Consider the following 14474-nt stretch of genomic DNA (forward strand, 5'->3'; position numbering starts at 1 on the left):
CACACACGGCCTTCAAGGTACATTTTAGAAAACCTGAGGAGCTTGTTACCTAAAATGTAAGCCATGGTTTTCAAGGAAGTGTTCCCACAACGCTCTTTTTCAAGTAGCCAAATGAAGATATCATTTCTCATTAGATTTGCATTAGGGGAATGACTTTATTGCACTCTTGTTAATGGAAATTATAATGTGAGAGGTAACCTAATATTGTAAATCATTTTATTTTTCCCCGCATAAAAGGATGTTTGTCATGCACTCCCCCCCCCAAATTTTTCTTTTTTCTAATCAGAATTGTGGGTTTTTCTCCTCTGTTTTCAGACATTGATGAGTGTGAAAATGACTTCTACAATGGAGGCTGTGTACACGAATGCATCAACATTCCTGGCAACTACAGATGCACGTGTTACGATGGGTTCATGTTGGCTCATGATGGACACAACTGCCTTGGTGAGTTATTGTGAAAGCAAAATGGCTTGGTCAGCGCCTCACCTGCTCAGCCGCATTCAGTATACAGACAAAGCCAGCAATGATGTAGCTATAAGGCTGGGAAAGAGATCAAGATAATTTAATGACTGACCTTCAGCTGAGACCCATTTACTGCATACTGAAGCATCTTCCCCATGTCATTCTGCTTGCAAGGTACTTTCAAGCACAGAGGAGGTGACTTGCTTTATATGAATGGTATTTGTTTATTAAAACAGAATACTACTGAATGGTAATTTAGAGTATTTTGGCAACTACTTCTGTTAGGCATGCCTGCTGTCTACCTTCTGTGGTATGTGCTTGCGTACAACCCTGCAGCTCATTGCTCCACTTAAAAGTCATGCAAATGTTCTAGCAATCACCAACCCTGGTTGTGCAATTGTAGGGTAATATATGTAAAGGACAGCTATCTAGTTCTAGCTGGAAATTGCCCTCCTCTTTCCCTGACTGCTAGATATTTTCTGTAATGATACCTTCAATTACCAAAAGGTTTTGGGTTTTAAAATAGGATGGCACAGAACATTGGCTTGGATCAAAAAATATGCCTGTGCAACTAGTAGGTCATTCCATTTTTCTGCAGGTGTGGATCTCTCACTGATTCCTTCCCACTCTGTCGCCAAAGGTTCCTCAAGATGTCAATCTGCACTCAGTGTGACTGGAGGCAAAGAAGGGATTTCTGGAGTAGATTTTGTATAATTCTTTCAGTTTTGCATTATTTGCTTTGTTTACATTTTAAAGCAAATATTTGTTTAGAGGAACTGCAGAACCCATCCATGTCCAACTTATGATGGGAGCTTTTAAATTTCATTTATCACAGAAGCAAGTACAACTATTAAGCAAGTAGAACTGTTCTTTTAAAAAGTGTTAGAGTTTATGTCATTTCCCTGAAACATATAGAATTGTAAGGGAAAGGGGGGGAAATGTGGTTCAGCAACCTTCAGTAATATCAAGTTGCTGTTTATTTAAGAGAGAATAAAATCCTGTTCCTAGTCATTTTGCATGTGTTCAGTGATCTCAATCTTTGCAGGTTTTATCTACAATGGTAAAAGTATAGAGTGATTTTCTACATCTCCATTGAAATGTATGTATCTAATTATTAATGTTGTGAATGGATGCATATATATTCTACAAAATGTTATCCTTAAAAACCACATAGATTGAAATATTAATGAACATGACTGAAAAGCTGATAAGCTCAATATTTTTTAATGTGGGTTTCAGTCAGATATATTAAATTTATTAGTCATGGTTAGAGATGTGTAAAAACCACTTCCTGGGCTCATCCAAACTTTTTTGGTTTCTCTCTCTTTGGTTTGCCTGTGGAGGAATCTCTATTTATCTTTGAAATGTTGCTGCCTAGAGATTGAAAACCTTAGTTGAACTATGAACAATACCTGAGGTCTGTTGGAGAATATGCACAATCCCAAAAGAATGTGCATAATATGGCCTCTTGGAAATTATTGGAATTGAGCAGGGAATGTAGAAAATGTGGCTGAAATATTTACATGCCCCATGGCCTGTTGAAGAGTATGTATAGAAAACTCTACAAAATTCCCTTTTTATGGACAGATCATGTGCACATTTTCATGAGGCCTGATAAATATGCACAATGAATGGACATTCACATAAATCGCTTAGCTCACATTACCGCCATATACATAGGCTGCAAGTGAAATTGACAACCTTCTCCAAACACTTTCACCAAGTTACCCCCTTTTTACCATAGAGGGAAACTGGAAAGGAATTTAAATCCTATTGTCAGTTTCATTAAAGGATGGAGGAGCTTAGATTTCCTGGAGATCTTGGCCAACTGCTATTCACTTTCACTGCTACTATTTACAGTCTTTCTCTGGGAGTTAGATATGAATTTGTTACATGCTGTCTCAAAACTGGAGGAAAAGCTTCAAAAAGGCTTCCCCTGTTTGTTAGGTTGGAAACCATCTCATGACAATGTGGGCAGAGAAGGGACTCTTCAGTCCATATGCAGCACATTGTGCTTAGACCTCCCAATTCTGTTCAGTTCTCCTTCATCCCAGTCCTGATTCTATCCTTCAAACCCACTTTGACTTGAAATATTTTCCTGCTTTCTTGTGAAACCCAATGAAACAAAACAATAAATACCAGAATGCATATATTCTAAACCCCTTTCTTTAAAAGTTCTGTTCACTATGCCCCCAGGTGATTCAAGACTTCACTTATTATTTTATTCCCTTATTTCACAGATGTTACATCTCACACTACTAAATTGCGATCCCACTCTCACAAGTTTATTTCCCATACATTAAAATCATCTTCTTTTTTCTTCTTCTTTGACGATCACTCATAGCTGAGTAAGATTGTCTTCCATAAACACGGTTTTAACAATGAGTCCATAAGTGACTGTGGAGGCCTATTCTGGATCCACACATCCTTCCACAGTGGGGACATTGGTTTCCGGGAGGGAGTTGATCACGATGTGCATTTGCCAAGCGTGCCTTCCCCTTAGCACGTTTCTCCCTTGTGTCCTGAGTTTGAGTGTCTTCAAAGCCCATGACACTCAAACTACAAGAAAGAAGATTCCACCTAAACATTAGGAAGAACTTCCTGACAGTAAGAGCTGTTCGACAGTGGAATTTGCTGCCAAGGAGTGTGGTGGAGTCTCCTTCTTTGGAGGTCTTTAAGCAGAGGCTTGACAACCATATGTCAGGAGTGCTCTGATGGTGTTTCCTGCTTGGCAGGGGGTTGGACTCGATGGCCCTTGTGGTCTCTTCCAACTCTATGATTCTATGACACCTTTGGTAAAGGCTGTTTTCCAACTGGAGCACTCGCAGGCCAGTGTTTCCCAGTTGGCGGTGTTTATACTACATTTTTCCTTGAGACAGTCTTTAAACCTCTTTTGTTGACCACCAGCATTACGCTTTCCATTTTTAAGCTCGGAATAGAGTAGTTGCTTTGGAAGACGATCATCAGGCATCCGCACAACATGACCAGTCCAACAAAGTTGATGTTGAAGAATCATTGCTTCAACACTGGTGATCTTTGCTTCTTCCAGCACACTGATATTAGTTCGCCTGTCTTCCCAAGTGATGTGTAAAATTTTTCAGAGACACCATTAAAATCATATACACTCGAACGCCGCCAGATTGTTATATTCCCGGGATCGCTTTCTCAGAGGCTATCCTCCATGGAGCCCAGATTGTTTTTCTAAGGTTTCTTCTGCCACCACCTGCTGACTTAGGTAGTAGCAGGACTGTCCTTCGTAGTATTACCCAGTTATCTTTATGCATAAGGTTTGGAGTGAGACACATTGTTCCTTACGATCCAGCTAGACCACAGATCATGAAACATAAAACATTCATTTAGTTTGTGAACATGACAACTGGAACAAGCAGTAATTGTAGAAATGTAAAATTGTAGAGTTGGAAGGGATTCTGAGGGTCATCTCATTCAAACCCCTGCTATGCAGGAATCTCAACTAGATCACCCGTGACAGATGGCCATCCAACCTCTGCTTAAAAACCTCCAAGGAAGGAGAGTCCACAACTTCTTGAGGGAAATGCAGCATTATTCAGGCAGTTGCCTCCCTGCGAGAAGTCAAGTTACAGGGAAGCAGGCCAAGGGCCTTCTCAGTGGTGGCGCCCGCCCTATGGAACGCCCTCCCATCAAATGTCAAGGAAATAAACAATTATCTGACTTTTAGAAGACATCTGAAGGCAGCCCTGTATCAGGAGGTTTTTAATGTTTGATGTTTTATTATGCTTTTATGTTTGTTGGAAGCTGCCCAGAGTGTCTGAGGAAACCCAGTCAGATAGGCGGCATATTATTATTATTATTATTATTATTATTATTATTATTATTATTACATTTTGTAAAGATATGGGTCTCCACATGCATGTGTTGGTGAGTCCCGGGTTTTGAAAATATTGAAGAATGCTGTTTTAAACCATAGTTCATAAGAAATTTGAAATGCTTTCTCCATTTTAATAAGAGGAGTATGGGTTAGAGAAGTTGAGATTGATGGGTCATCTACCCTCTCTTTCCTATTTAAATCTTTTTTCTTTGTACTCTAAATGAGCAAGCTTTCTTTCTGCCCTTTTTGGTTGAGATTCCTTGGCTACACATTTATATTGGAAGAGTTCCAAGTCTGTCCTTAGAGGAACTCAACTCATTTTCTATTTGACATTTTTATTGAGGAATTTCTGAAATATAACAAGAAACGACACAGTGGGGAATTTAAACTATGGTGAGATTCTCATCTGGTTAAATATAATTGCTTTTAGCATTGTAATCACTTGAAATTGCAGTAGTTCTTCGTGAAGATTATTATTTTAAGTTCAGTTCAGTGGACACAAGATTAATATTTAGCCTCATGAAACACGGGTTTCTTTAAGACTTCATTTGAAACCAGTGGTGAAATAAACTTTCTGTTCCTGGGCATGAGGGAAATACTTTGTTTTCTTACAAGCTAGTAGCATGTTTGTCCAGATGTTCTCTTTTGTTTGATTTTCTTTTTCATTGACTTATTGATTAATTGATTTTCCCTCCTTCCTCTCACACTTTGGGGAGTGTGTGTGTGTGTGTGTGTGTGTGTGTGTGTTTGCGTACGTATATGCTGACATTTCCCATCATTCCTTTCCACTGGTGAGGTCAAATATCAGCTGAGCATTGGGGACTCCAGTGCAAAATATGTTAAGCCTTCTTATTTTACACGTAAATGGAAAGACTTAAAAATGCATTCATAAAATCAGCACGATCTGTTGAAGTAGAAAAAAAACAATAGCTCTTCAGTACTGGCTTCTCAGATTTATTTTCCGGGTGCAATCATTTGATGTAGGTTTAATTGATGTCCTTGGGCTGCACAAGCGAACATGTATAGGATTGGACTACATGGCTGCAGTCTTGTGCATATTTGTTAGAGAGAAAGCTCCATTAAGTAACCATGCATAGGACCAGGGTATTATTTCCAAATCGGCAGTTCCGATCAGTCCTTAATATGATTTTTTAAAATTCTCTGCTTATAAAGAGCAAGAGTATTCTGTTGTTGCATTGTTGTCACTGCAGTATAAGAATTGATTGATGCAAACGTTATCATTATTTATTCAGCACTATTGATGTGCATAGTGTGGTAAAGCATGAAAAGGCCAAGGGTCTTAGTCTAAAACAGCCTTTTCCAACCTGACACCACCCATATATTTTGGACCACAACTGCCATCATTCTTGGCCATTGGCCATGCTAACCAGGGATGGTGGGAGTTCTGTTGAGAGCTGTAATGTAAGACATCTGAAGACTGCCACGTTGGGGACTGCAGTAACATAACATTTGTGGGAGGTTTAGATTGCTAAGTATGCTAAAAACCATTGGTTTTAACAGGTAGGGTAGGATCCGCTGTCTTGTCAGAGCCTGAGGAATTGCAACAGCAGCACTATGACCATACAAATATATGGTTAAACAAAAAAAAACTAAGAAACTTTAGTATTCTTTTAGCAGCACATCAACTGCTGGTAACTTTGTCTTCATTATTGTAGTTTATGTGCGCTTCACATCTGTACATGGGAAGGTTATTTGCTGCTTCAAAACCTTTCACAAAATAGGCTTTACCTGACTTCTGGCACTTTTAAAGTGAAGCATTGCAATAATTTCCAAAACATCAATTGAGAGAAGATTTACAGTTTTGTAGGAAATCATTTCATAAACTACCAGATGTGAAATGTCAACAAGTTGTAGCATTAATTGATTTAACATTGCATAATCACTGCTGTGATTAAAGAGAGCAAAGCTTTTTTCTTCCATTTTGACTTTTTTAGCTTTGTTTTTCTTCTTTCTTCGGACAGCTGTGTGCAACGTGTGGGTTATAAGAACCCCAAATGAATGTTTCTGTTGCTGGTGTTTGTTTGTCTTTTTATTATCCAACAGCTCAACTTGGGTTTTTCCCCCTGTGTTAAAACACGGAATGTTGTTAACAAAAACCAAACAACTTTGGGAAAGATTTGTGCGTTGTATAAACATAAAATATTTGTAAGAGGAAATGAAAAAAAGAGGCCTCTTGCTTAATTCTCCTTCTGTACAATACTTTGTTTCTGATTCATTAAACCTGATTGATGAGAATCCCACAACCTAAGTGTGACTGACTAGACTCATGGTTGCCTCAGCTATGGTGTTTTCGAAAGCATGTTTAAATTTCAAAATATGGATGACAAACACACATAAACACTGCTGTGTGCATCCCTGGTCAATTCAGTGCGGTTGGGACTCCCAGGATAATGTTTGAGGAAGTTTGGAGATGTGCCCTTGTCACTGACATTTCACCCTTTGGCCAGGCTTCCCTGTTGATGATTTTATTTCAGAAAATGTCATGTGCGGTGCATAAACGACCCTGGAGTGTTAATGAAAGTCTGAGGTACCCAGTCTCTAAGCATGTTATTAGCAAATGACATTTCTAGATGTACGAGAGAATCCCAACAGTCATTAAACATCAGGTAGTGGTGGGGGTGGCTAGATAAGCTGTTTGCTGCGCATAAGAAGCACCAGAAGCCTCTAAATCAGAGCATGGGGGGCCTGACCTGTGGCCCTCCAAGTGTGGCTGGAGTCCAGCTCCCATCATCCTTGGTCATTGGTTATGCCATCAAGAACTGGAGTCTAACAAGATCTGGAGAGCCACCAGCTCCCCATCCCTGCTCTCTCTATTTGCTTAGATTAAAAATAAAGCCACAGGTTCACACCTCATCCCACTGTGTTAAAGGCTCCCATGCAGGCTGTGCCCCATTGCGAGAAAGATTCTCCAAATCAAGCCTTGCAAGTGTGTTTCTCTTCTCATTCCCAAGAGCCCACTCAGCTAGAGGGGGACATCTAGCAGCCCATTTGCCATCTTATTTCCCAAACTCCCTTCCTTACAGGACTTCCAAGAGTAGACAGGGAGAGGCCAGGTGCACCAGCTGGGCCTCAGGTGAGGCAAGACAATGTCAGCTGGATGGTCTCCGATTATAAACAGGAATGGTTCCCCTGCTCCCTCCTGTTTCACTGACTTCAAAAATTGTAATCCTAATGGTGGCTTTATGAGATACCTTTTAATTAGATATTTCCTTAAGGCAATCACTAAAACCTGTCACACCCTGTCATAACTAAGTAAAGGAATGAGAGGGAAGTAACCGAAACTGAATTAAGCATTTTACCACCTACTCTAGAACCTGAAGTGACACAACTGATTTTTAGCAACTGAAGTCTAAGAAAAGCTGGGCATTCACTATTGTGTTTTAGCCTGTCACATCTTTAAATATAGTTGAAGTAATAAGTTACCTTCTACCTTAAAGATCAGGCTTTACAACTTTTAAAAGTAATCTTTTAAACTTGGCACTTGCTCAGAAAACCATCAGAAGTTTTAGAGGTCATTTGGGGACAATCGGCCATTATTAACTACTTTAAGCCTGTAAACAAGTCCTTCTCCACTGTTTGATACCACATTGACTCATTTACTATTTTCTAAATATTGTTACTCAGTTGAAACTAAAAGGAAATAAGTGGCTAATGTAAAAGAAGGGCTTTGCCAGAAGTACTAGACCAACACTGCAAGCAGTAGTTGTTCTAAAAGTCAAAATATTACCTTGCTGAAGCAGAAGACAAATCTTGGGTTCCTTGCCTTGATCCACATAGTGGCCAAACACAAATAAAAACAGGTTTCTGTTTATGTAGCCTTGGCTGGATGGGGAACTAGAAACCAAAACACCAACACATCTGGAGGGCACCAGTTTGGGGACGCATGCTGCAGAGCAAGGGTGCAACTAAGAACATAAGCAGAGCCCTTCTGCATCAGGTGAAAGACGCATTCATTCTCCAAAGGGGCGAACCACGTGCCTTTAGGAAGCCGGCAAAGAGGACCTGAGTGCAATAAAGCTGACCCCTCTAGTTTCAACTTGATTAATTTTTATTTTTATGATTGAGTTGTGGCAAACATTGTTATAAGAAGCTGGATGTAATTCAAGTGGATGCTAAGCAGACAGACTGAACAGCTTTTACAGTCTGCAAAATGGCAAGAACAAGGTTTTTCATTACTTAGGGCAGTGTCAATATCTGTAAAAAGATGCTTCCATTTATGTATTGATTTTTAAAGTGCTTCAGCAATACCTATGCCTTTTTAGCCAGTGCCTGAATGATCCAGAAAACAATTTGCTTCCTCAAATAGCCTCACTAAGTGAACTTAAATTGCCTAAATTTGAAAGGCTTGGGGTTAGGACTGTGAAAAGAGATGAGTACCCAATTACATTATTGTGACGATGACAGATAATTTCAGGCTAGTAAATTCAATGCACTTTACATTGGATAAGCAATTGGCTACTGCTTTTAACATACCATGGAACTTTGCTTTCCAAAGGTTATTCCAGGTTGTGTAAGTGAAATACATCGTGCTGAGAGCAACTCATGGATGGTCAAGTCCACCCCAAGTTTAAGCATTGTTTGACAAAAAGAAGACACTTAATTTAACACTTAATTTAAAGGCCACCCCAATGTAGTTAATCAAAATCTAGAGGTCAGCATTGGGTTTGAGATTTAATTGGTTTTTAAAATCATCTTAAAATAGGGAAAAATTAAATTATCAGTTTAGGCCTTCCTCCTGTGTTAGGATTGGTCATGCATAGCTACGCATTTGTACTACAAACCTGGACTTCTTCAGTAAATGTGGCACTTTGGGGACTTAGGAGGGGAATGTGTTAGTGGATAACGGCTCTTCATGGTATCTTCTCCATCCTGCCATCCACTTCCTGGCCAAACACAGAAGTCATGCAAATAGTTTTTTAATAGAAGAGCTCGTGTGGCTCTGGGAACATCATCTTCATGCCCAGCTTGTAAATACCAAGTTCTGTTCCATTTGCAGTGCTGAAAGCACAGTGAAGAACTAGGTGGGATTGTGGTCTAATCCAATAACACATTTTTAATCTGTAAGAAAAGTCATTGCTATTTCCATTTTACAAATTGTAGCAGCACTGTAGCTCTGAGTTAAAGGTGGAAGATGTCTGGGAGAAAGGGAAGGCCCCGAATTTCAAAAGAATCATTACTTTATGTATTACTTGAAGATGCCTATCTATATGCCTTCAAATTGATCAGAGTCCTTAGGCCTCACCCACCAACCCTAGGTCTGCTTATCTTACAAAAGAATCTCTCAAACCTTCTGCTCAAGACCTGGTGAATTTTTGGTTCTCCAAGATCAGAAGATTAATTGGGGCTCCTCCCTAAGCAGCCATGTTTTGATCTGATTCTGCCTTTGTATTGAAGAACAACAACAAAAAAGGCTGCATGATTTCCCACTTAGGATGTAGTGTGAAACTGTTGTTTGACAAACCACAATGTTTTGCATTATGACATGGAAGAGAAGGTCGGAGGCACTTGGGCGCAGCACTTGTTCTCACTTTATCAAACCAAGGTTGTTATATCTGAATTGGGCCAGAATGATGATTTGCTGGGTTCTGACTCTAGACATACTCTTTCTCCATGTTTGCTAACACCCCTTATTAAAATACCTTTCTTTAGATGTTGACGAATGTCTGGATAACAATGGTGGCTGCCAGCAGATCTGTGTCAATACTATGGGAAGCTATGAATGCCAGTGCAAAGAAGGCTTTTTCCTAAGTGATAACCAGCACACCTGTATTCACCGCTCCAATGGTAAGTTTCCAGTCAGTGATCCAGGCAACAATTCTGCCAGTCATAATTCAGCCATGGTTGTACACCATACTAAGTTCATTCTGTTGGGTCGTTAAATGTTTGGTATCTCTAGTGACATTTCCCTTTTAAAAATATTGTTATGGACCTTTTTGCAGTAGTGAGGTGTCCACATTTATATACACATGCAGGGCCTGTCTAGGATGACACCTTGTTAAGAGTTGGACAGGTCTGTTTTCCACAAGAAGGTATAGCAGAAATTGCCAATCTCTTCGTATGATCTGACCAAGTTGCATTGTCATGAAAGTGAAGCTTTTTGCAATTAATTGCAGGAACCTAACTGAGAGAAAATCATGCAAAATAGCATGTGGTGAACATATTGTCTGTGTGCTGTTAGTTTCTTACCCTAGATATATCATAACACCATGTTGATTTCTGACAATATATTGTGTTGGTTTTATTTTACCACTCTTAAGAGAGAGTGGGATACTAGTTTATCATACCACCATGGAAACTGGAGGGGGGGAGGAATATGGTGTGTTTAGTGTGTTGGTAGAGTAGTTGTTTAGTTTCCTATCACAGGAGTTTCATGATGCCTTTAAGACAGATGAACTAGATACAATATGATTCTATGAATATTTCAGATGTCTTAGGGACCTTAGGCCGTACTCCACAGCCCTTCCCTGTTGAACCAGCCAGCTTCACATCTGGCCTATCTAATGTCCATTGAAACTGTATGCTTGGCATTGAATTTGGATTGTAAGTATAACATCCAAGAGGCCCTTTCCCTACATTTTAATAGGATGACTTCCTAGGGAGGGGAACTTGGCGGGGGGTGGGGGGGAGTTGACTGGTCAGTATGCAGAAAATTCTTAAGTTAATAGCATCTAGCATTTCAGAGCATCTTTGGTATGGAGTTTTCCATGCATCAGATGTGAGCGGCATCCAAACACACAGAAATACATGGGGAATCATGGTTCCCTGGTGCAGTTCCCCACACATCTGAAGGCAACATCTCCCTTTCATAATTTAGCTGTGTATTGTACCAAACATCAGTGAAATACCATGTAGAATGTGACACAGCTTCAGTTACCTTCAGGATTAAACTGAAGATAAATGCATGAAATTATTATGCAAGAACTGGTTTATGTTATATAGGAAAACTGGGTTTGTGGACCTAATGGATGCGGAAAACATAGAAACATTTGAGTGTGGGAGGTCCAGGTAACTAAGATTTCTTTCTGCCTGCAGGCCTTTGAAAGGTACCAATTAGCAAATAGCGAAATGATGGCTATGAAATAATAAGGGCTGGTAAAACTGCATACAACTTGCATTCAGAGAAAATATATGCTGAGTGTAATAATAATTCAGAGCGAGGTCATGATTATGATAAAATGGGATGTTGATGATAAACACTATGACCGCTGTAAATTTCCACTGGACTTGCAAATAGTGTAATTGTACATCATAAAAACTGAATCGGAGTATTTTGTTGAGTGTACCCCTTATTATAGTTGCCAATCATCATACTGATTGACAACTTCCTGGTAAACAATCTCTCCAGTTTGTATTTTGGGCACTGTATATTTACCTAAATGACATACAATTACGATGTGAATATTTGAAAACTATTATAAAGAGTGGATGAGATCTGTGCTTTGGACTTGTTACTCATCAAACTGAGGTTTTATTATTTTTTAATGACATTTTAAAAAACAGACAAAACTAGGTAAGCAGAAACATTGGTGACCAAAGCCCTAAGCCCTTATTTCTTGTCACCATTGCCAGCTGAACTGCCCTTCACTTGGCTCTGATACCCCCCAAACCTTCTGCCATCTGCTCTAAGATTGCCTCCCTTCTCACCAGGGTCTCCACAGAGATTGGGATGCTGTTGAGGTTTGTGTGGAGATGTTTCGTGGCCAAAGTCAGCCTCCTATTCCAGTGGCTGACTAGGCTATCAACAGAGCAGTCATCAGTATCTTTCAGTAGATCCCTTAGAGCTTTCTGGAACTTAGTTGAATCTCTTGATAATAACTGATCTGTCCCTACAGATAGACTGCAAAAATCTGGACCTTCTCTAGATAATGATTTATCCCTGGGAAAGATAAATCATTACATTCACCATAGCCCTATCTGTCTCCAGGACAGTGCAAACCAAAAAAATAAATCCGTATGTCACGCCTGTATTTCCCAGAAAGAGCCCTACAATTTTTATGGCAGTCAGGAAGTCCTGAATAGCAACCAGTTAGGGAAGCTAGATAGGAAAAGAGCTGGTAGGGAAACAGCTAGCTACTTTAATTGATTTCAAATCTCCAGGGTCTAATGAGCTGCACCCAAGGGTACTAAAGGAGCTTGCAGATATAATATCAGAGCCACTGTATATAACCTTTGATAATTCTTGGAGAACAGGTGAGGTCCCTGCAGACTGGAGGCGAGCAAATGTTGTCCCCATCTTCACAGATGTCTTCTAAAAGTGTATAGTTCTTTATCTCCTTGACATCTGATGGGAGGGTGTTCCACTGGGAGGGCGCCACTGCCAAGAAAGCCCTCTGCCTGGTTCCCTGTAACTTCACTTCTCGGGGGGGGTTAGGGGTATACTGGTCCGAGGCCATTTCAGGCTTTAGATGTCAGCAGCAACACTTCAAATTGTGCTCAGAAACATACTCATAGACGGGGGTGGGGGAGAGAGACCCAGGTAACTACTGACGTCAATACCAGGAAAAGTCCTAGAGCAGATAATTAAAGGGTCACTCTATGAGAACTTAGAAAAGGATGCTGTGATTACTAAGACCCAGCATTAGTTTCTCCAAAACAAGTCATGCTAGATGAGACTACTCTCATTTCTTTTTTCGGTAAAGTTACAATCTTAGTGGATCAGGGGAATGCTGTGGTTCTAGTGTATTTTGATTCAGTAAGACTTTTGACAAAGTCCCTCATAATATTAACAGATTGGAAAGCTAGGCTGAAACTAACCAAATGAATTAGGGTTCTACACCTAGGCAGGAAGAACCAGCTGCACAAATATAAGATGGTGGACACCTGGCTTCCCAGTAGTACATGTGAAAAGGATCTAGGGTTCTTAGTACAGTGGTACCTCGGGTTAAGTACTTAATTCGTTCCAGGGGTCCGTTCTTAACCTGAAACTGTTCTTAACCTGAAGCACCACTTCAGCTAATGGGGCCTCCTGCTGCCGCCGTGCCGCCGGAGCCGGCTGTTCTTATCCTGAAGCAAAGTTCTTCACCTGAAGCACTGTTTCTGGGTTAGCGGAATGTGTAACCCGAAGCGTATGTAACCTGAAGCGTATGTAACCTGAGATACCACTGTATACCACAGATTTAACATGAGTCAACAGTGAGATGCAGCAGCAAAAAAGCTAATGCTATTTTTTGCATCAGCTGGAGTAGCGTGTCCTAATCAAGGGACGTAATAGTCTCACTCTATTCTGCCTTAGTTAGACCACACCTGGAGTCCTGTGTCCAGTTCTGAGCATCACAATTTAAGAAGGATATTGACAAACTGAAACATATGCAGATGATCAGGGGTCTGGAAACCATCCTTAGGAGGAACGGTTGAGGAGAGGGGGGATGTTTAGCATGGATAAGAGGAGTTTGAGAGGCAATGTGATAGTGGTAGACTCTCCTTCCTTGTAGGTTTTTAAGCCGTTTTTCATGCGTGCTTTATTTGAGATTCCTGCTTTGCAGGGGGTTGGACTAGATCTCTACAGTTCTATAATTTTGCGATGTAGGTGTTTGCTCAAAGAGCAACCTGGATTGGATTATAACTCCCACCATCCCACGCCCCATCCTAGCTGGGGCTGGTGGGAATTGTAGTTACATCTGGAGGGCACCAGACTGGGGAAGATTGATTTAAAATATTTATATAGTGCCTTCCAATATAAACATTCATATAAACATTTAAAACCACAAAATATAACTAAAACAATGTGATTTCTAATCCATGGGTTGCACGAAGTCCTCCAAGAGTCAGTTTCTGGAACTTCAGTACTATGTCTGAGCTTACCTCAATATGCTTGGCTGGGGATGGTTTTTGGTACAGTACCAGAATATCTCCTATCTCTGGAATGTGGAGGATGGTACCTACTTTTATCTAACAGATTTGGGGTTACTTATTTATCATGAATTGTTCACATTTTTGTCCTGAATACTAGTAGAAAAATATCCAATAGAACAGGAAATAGTAGATTGGCGTCTTAATGAAAACCACTTGCTGAGTACTGTGATAAAATCATTATCACAATTTATTAAGGTGGACGATGAAGTATTCCTTCATGGCTCTTATAGCTTCCTTAATTTTGGTTGTCACCATACCAACATCCTTATGCCATTGGTTGGGCCTTCGAGCT

The 14474-nt window shown here is 40.2% G+C and overlaps 1 protein-coding gene across 5 annotated transcripts in view; it reads left to right on the forward strand.

Moving 5' to 3' along the window:
* Window positions 1-14474, forward strand: part of SCUBE1 (signal peptide, CUB domain and EGF like domain containing 1) — a 182795-nt gene that overhangs the window by 31677 nt on the left and 136644 nt on the right. For all 5 annotated transcript variants that reach the window (XM_053387654.1, XM_053387655.1, XM_053387656.1 and 2 more), the window contains exons 3-4: window positions 316-444; window positions 9980-10114. In XM_053387654.1, coding sequence (XP_053243629.1) covers window positions 316-444; window positions 9980-10114 — 264 coding nt within the window. The remainder of the gene's footprint in view (window positions 1-315; window positions 445-9979; window positions 10115-14474) is intronic.

Source organism: Podarcis raffonei, chromosome 5, assembly GCF_027172205.1.
Source record: "Podarcis raffonei isolate rPodRaf1 chromosome 5, rPodRaf1.pri, whole genome shotgun sequence".
Classification (NCBI taxonomy): domain Eukaryota; kingdom Metazoa; phylum Chordata; class Lepidosauria; order Squamata; family Lacertidae; genus Podarcis; species Podarcis raffonei.